The sequence below is a fragment of the Eschscholzia californica genome, unplaced genomic scaffold (genome assembly GCF_041429995.1).
Source record: "Eschscholzia californica isolate CP2 unplaced genomic scaffold, dmEscCali1.0.p SCAF_3, whole genome shotgun sequence".
Classification (NCBI taxonomy): domain Eukaryota; kingdom Viridiplantae; phylum Streptophyta; class Magnoliopsida; order Ranunculales; family Papaveraceae; genus Eschscholzia; species Eschscholzia californica.
The window spans coordinates 34,511,387-34,516,779 of record NW_028238420.1 but is presented as its reverse complement, the minus strand read 5'-3'; the positions used below and the strand labels follow the sequence as shown (position 1 = coordinate 34,516,779).

The 5,393-nt window shown below is 35.4% G+C and overlaps 1 protein-coding gene and 1 long non-coding RNA gene across 2 annotated transcripts; one reads left to right on the top strand and one right to left on the bottom strand.

Annotated features, from left to right (window-relative positions):
* Positions 1-545: 545 nt before the first annotated feature.
* LOC147549767 (uncharacterized) lies at positions 546-1,139 on the bottom strand. The gene is made up of 2 exons (XR_015237208.1): positions 1,054-1,139; positions 546-807 (listed from the first exon to the last, which is right to left on the bottom strand). It is a non-coding gene; the product is annotated as an uncharacterized LOC147549767 (long non-coding RNA).
* LOC147549766 (uncharacterized) lies at positions 992-5,124 on the top strand. Its single transcript, XM_086667270.1, has 10 exons — positions 992-1,232; positions 1,471-1,643; positions 1,765-1,874; positions 2,363-2,471; positions 2,821-2,860; positions 3,138-3,227; positions 3,329-3,428; positions 3,543-3,682; positions 3,796-3,898; positions 4,689-5,124. The coding sequence occupies exons 2-10, from the start codon at positions 1,499-1,501 to the stop codon at positions 4,875-4,877; spliced, it is 1,026 nt and encodes a 341-aa protein (XP_086523396.1). The 5' UTR covers positions 992-1,232; positions 1,471-1,498; the 3' UTR covers positions 4,878-5,124.
* Positions 5,125-5,393: the final 269 nt, after the last annotated feature.

Below are 5,393 nucleotides of genomic sequence, written 5' to 3'. Positions count from 1 at the left end.
AAGAGGTTTTGCTTTTTTTTTTTTTTACTTAGATTTCTTTTTTGTTGAAACAAACTAAAACTTATTTTCAAAAAAATAAATAAATAAAGTGGTAAAGATAGTCCCACACCTAAACCACAAAATATAAAGTAAATGTGGAGAGTCTTTATACAACTTTTTTCCAATAAAATAAACAAAGATATGACATAGACTTTAAAGTTTTTGTACATCACAATTTTTTACTTGAAAAAAAATGTAATATTTCTTTTATTACTTTTTTTTTACAAGTAAAAAATATTTATGAATGGGTCGGAGCCACGGGAACGCCATGGAACGGCCACGGGAACGACTACGGGAACGCCACGGAACGACCACAGAAACGGCCAGAAACGCAACGGGAACGCCGGGGCCGTTCCCATGGGCCGTTTCTGTGCCCAGACCTTTGTGGTCTGGGCACGGCACGGCTCAAGCCGTGCCTGGCGTGGCCGTGGCGTGTCTGACACGCCACGGCTGCCAAACGGGTCGTGCCGGCACGGCACGGCCCGTTGGCCACCACTATTTCCACCTTTGAGGTCTAGGATTCGAGGCACATAATCATACATGTTAAAGTACGCTGACCATTCTCAAGAGTAACAGAAGTGGGACTTTGTGATTCCATTACTAAGATGTGGTAATGAAAAGGTGAACATTAGATACCTAGGTAGTTTAGAAGAATGCTACATCATTATGATATTGATGCTTTAGGACAAAGTAGCCCTCCCCATAAATAAAAGCTACCTATAAATTGCATTGAGGGGCTCCACTTCTTAATTTTGGAGTCCAAAGTACCTACAAGTTGCATGAAAATCACTCTTAAGATCAATTGACACAACCTGTTACAAAGATATTAAGCATACAAGTCAATGGCTAGTACACATTATTAACTAAACTAGCTAATTTCATGAGTTATCAGCTTGACCCACAATAGTAATTGATATATTGATCTAACCAATAACCAATAACCAAGAAAAGTAGATAGATGGTTTTACTTCTATGGACCCCTTGATAGATAAGTAGTAGTGATAAGTTACTTACAGTTGGAGAATTGGTTCAGTAGCTTTAATGGTGATCATATTGTTCTTGAGGTTGCTACATTCATTATTTGTTCTCAGATTGACCTCTTCCTTTTCTCAGTTGAAGCTCAACTGAATTTATCAATAGCTTCTCCTCGTCTCGATAAATTTCCTGGTCACATTGATCTGAACTATCAATTTGTAAGTTTCTTCAGAACATATATATTTGTATGTATATAAGGACCTTATAGCACGAACAAAGGTAGATTTCATTCGAAAATGACGAAGTTATTATTTTCTTATCGCGTAAATCAACTTGTGCTTTCTTCTGCAAGATTTCCATCACTGACAGATACTTTCAGAGATTTTTCCCCTTTTCCCCCTATTAGTCCTAGTTAAAGATTATGTATCATTTTACGTTTTTCCCCTCGATTTTCAGGGAATTTTCGGGAGAGAGTTCGGAGAAAATGGCAACGAAATACCAGAAAATATCACAATGTAGGGAGAAAATGGACAAAACATTGGCATCTCAAGAACTCATAAATCAGGAATCCATTAAAAAGCTTGTGAAGAGACAATTCTTACTCTCATCATCAGTATCAGACACAGAAGGTAATCATCAATTAACAAAGTAATTTGTAGTTTACTACTAGAAGATCTGATTGAGAATTAAACTATAGTTTGAGGGAATATTAAATTTTTATAGATGTTTGTATTACTGTTTGTCCTTCAGAACCCAATGAAAAAGTCCTCGAGAGAAGATCCAAGGAAGTAAAGAATTTTCTTGACATGATGAGAAGTGCTTCTGGAGATGATCATTATGACAGTAAGAGTGATTGGAAGGTAAGAGCAAAAAGTTTCTAAAGTTTTTTCATCTGGATTCCCACTATATGTATATTTCTCAAATAAATTATCGTTCATTTATTCGATTATAACTATTATCTGGCATGGCACGAGGAGTCGGATAACTTTATCTACCACAAGAAATTTAAATTTTGAAATATTTCAGCCGAAATGACCTTAACATTCCATTTCCATGCCTCCCAAAATATTGACCGAGACGAAAATTTAATTGTTCGCTTTTTACAATTCCTGATCAAGGAAATTTCGTAACATTTCTACTAAATGACCAAAATATTTGAATTTAATCAAGACCGTCTTAAACTATTTGTACCTCTTCTATATAATGCAAGAAATTCATGAAAAAGAGTTATTCAGATGCAAGAAAATGGAAGATAGTTCAACTAATTTGAATTGAAAGAGTTCTTGTTCTCTTTAGAGTTGCTCTTTGAGTATCTTCCTTACAAGTATATCTTTATACTGCTTTATAGGTAAAAGAAGACAATGATGCGTATCGTGTCATGTACCGAGAAGGACCTAGCGGTACTCCCTTTCATACATTACTGATTGAAGGCTATGCAGATGCCCCTATGGATGTTTGTAAGTTAGACTAAATTTCAGAGTTTTTAGTTCTCATTTGTTAATTACAAACCCCTTATTATTAGTTAGTTGAAATAAAATTTGGGTCCCATAGGTGACACCATTCGGCCACTGCCTTTCGCAGTAACTCAGGGATCAGATATGGATCAAGGGTAGCCTGAGACTACCCCATGCCGAACCACTCCGTACGAAGAGAAATCAAATATCTATAAATAACATATGTATGTATATACTGTTGTATGGAGACTAGAGATCGTGATCAACCCATGTCCGATCCTGAGTAGATCCTGCCCTAACTGCTTACATTTTTATAAACAAATTTTGAGGTTTCTCTTGATGTTCATTGTAGGCTTATGTGCTGCATGGGAGACAACCCTCTACAAGAAATGGTAAGAGTTATCTTGGTTATTATGACATGAAACTAGCTTTTAGGTAGCATTCGGTTTTTATAGATCTGATTCTGAATCCAATTCATAATTTGTGCATTTAACAACATGAGGTGATGTTAATAGAATCAGATCCTAAAACAAGTCTTCTTCTAAATTTAGTAAGCAACATGAGGTGTATTAATACGTAAACTTCTTTTTTTTTTTTTTGTTGAACAATACGTAGACTTCTTAGTAAACAAAACTCGTTCATATCGAAATGTAATTTAATTTTGAACAGGTGGCCTCAAATCACAATTCCAACTTTCAGAATCCTTGCAGACAATTGTTTACAAAAGATTCAAATTGGTGAACATATTTCCTTAGTGAGGTTAGTCTATCAATTGATTCAAAATTTTCTCTTCTTTTCTCTTATTTCTATCTTGTTTAGTCGATATTAATTTTTGTTCTCCGAAACTATGTGGAAGAAAGGGTGAAGGTGACATGGCCATTATCAGCTAGAGAGGTCATTGTACACTATTTCGAGCTTGAATATCTTGAAGACGATTTGATCATTGGGCTTCTAACAACAGTAAGTACACCTAACAACTTCATCGCGACTTTAATCAATATTCATATTCTATTGAGTTCTTATAATTTGTGATTAGTTAGAAGAACTTTTCATTTTCAAACTTCAAAATTTCAGATACCAGAGGGAGACAATCTTAACAAAGATATTCATGGATTCAACAATGACGGAATACCAAAAGCAAAGGATATTGTTCGTATGGATTTCATAGGTGGTACCGCTATGAAGAAGATTTCCGAAAATAAAACATACTTTCGGTGAGTTAGCAACACTTCTTCGTTACTGAAATTTTTTATAAGAAGTATATCTTTGGAAGTTATGAAAAAAAAAGCAAGCCATACAATTTCACTTACATGTTTTGGAATTGTAGAACAATAGGATCAATGGATATAAAGCTGGATTTTGTTCCTACTTGGTTAATTAACTTCATTGCAAGGCAACTCATGGGTGGTTCTTGCAAACTCTATCAAAAGGTTTCACTTGTCTCCCAACATTTTTCCATTAATGTTCTACGTATTAATGCATAGTAGTTTAATGAAGTAATTTAATTTCAATGCCTACTTTGATTAGCATTTGTTGTTTAAGAAATAAACAAAATGGGATCTATATTTCAAACATTTAAGTTCCCGTATAACTATAAGTTAGATTTAGAGAGTCGGTCACAGACCATTTGGAGCCGAGTGTCCCTGTTGAGTTCTTACAAACTCCTATATATATACAAGGGTGCGTCCATAGGCTCCCCTTCTTTTCTCTTAGCCCGCCTCACTCTTAGCGCCCCCACGGACTGAGGCAGTTCGAGGGAACTCGGACTGAGCCTAATCCGTGCTAGGCTTGAACAGAAAAGACTCAGCCCAGTCCGAGGGCCAGAGGCAGTGCCAAGAAAGGCGCAACCCAAAAGCAAAAAAGAAGCGGCGCCTATAGAGGCACCCTGTATACAATGTTATATCAATATATATATCGCACAAAATACATATATACAACTCTATAAATCAAATTAAGCTTCAATTATTCGAAGTTTTTAACTTGACAACTAACTCCAGTGTCCAGACTAGGATCTGGTTGGGCCTCTCAGGTTATTGAATTGAATCTGTCAATTGAATGGCTTAGCTAACGGTAGTTCCACTGTGTACATTGTACATCATAGTGTTTTGAATTTGGATCATTAATTTTAGTAGAACCAATACTCAAAAGAATCCATAGCATTTTTATTATGTTGTTTTCAATACGTATTTCTTACATGTATCGTTCAAATCCTATCTCCAGACAGTTGCTTCCGTGATAAATGATAAAGATTTTGAGAAAGCTTTAAAGGAGCCGTTGTATGTTCGAATTCGTGGAGGTCTAAATTCTGACAAAAATCTGAAGAACCATTCAGAAAATAAGGAAATTCAAGAAGAGACTATACCGAAAAATTCGAACTCTGAAGGAAACAAGGAAAAGAAGAAACTATGAGAATCAGGCTTAAGAGAAAATGTGATTAATCACATTACAAGAAATTACATGGCAACCATTACTGAATCAAGAAGCAACCAGGAGCTAGCTTTCTAATTAATGTTACTTTTAGTTTAAGAGGAACTTCATTTTACTGCTTACTAAATAAGAATGGTTGGACATGATCTACCAGACCTTAGGGTTTGGTTTTATGCTACAAAAAATTAATGGTATCTTCTGGTTAATAAGAAATTGGGTTGCATTAGTATATCATTTATCTTGCTTTTATGTTTCTTTATTTGGTTTATGGTCTGATGGTTTGACAAATATGTAGTCCTATGGTTCAGCATTGAATTGAACAATCTTGAGTTTCTTCTATTATTATGAAAAGTTGAAAGAGAGAGTTGATCTATACTAACCTCAATCTCCCACTAAGCTCTGGCCACATGCTCCATTCCTCGATTTCGTTTGACTTCGTCCCCGTAGCTAGCCTTCAGGAAACCAAACAAAAGCTACCATTGAAATTTTTTCTATAAT

Excerpts from the sequence above, each read along its gene's own strand:
- LOC147549766 (XM_086667270.1), top strand. The coding sequence starts at position 1,499 with ATGGCAACGAAATACCAGAAAATATCACAATGTAGGGAGAAAATGGAC. Across the intron at positions 1,644-1,764 it reads ATCAGTATCAGACACAGAAG|AACCCAATGAAAAAGTCCTC; the intron begins GTAATCATCAAT and ends TTTGTCCTTCAG. Across the intron at positions 3,228-3,328 it reads GAACATATTTCCTTAGTGAG|GGTGAAGGTGACATGGCCAT; the intron begins GTTAGTCTATCA and ends TGTGGAAGAAAG.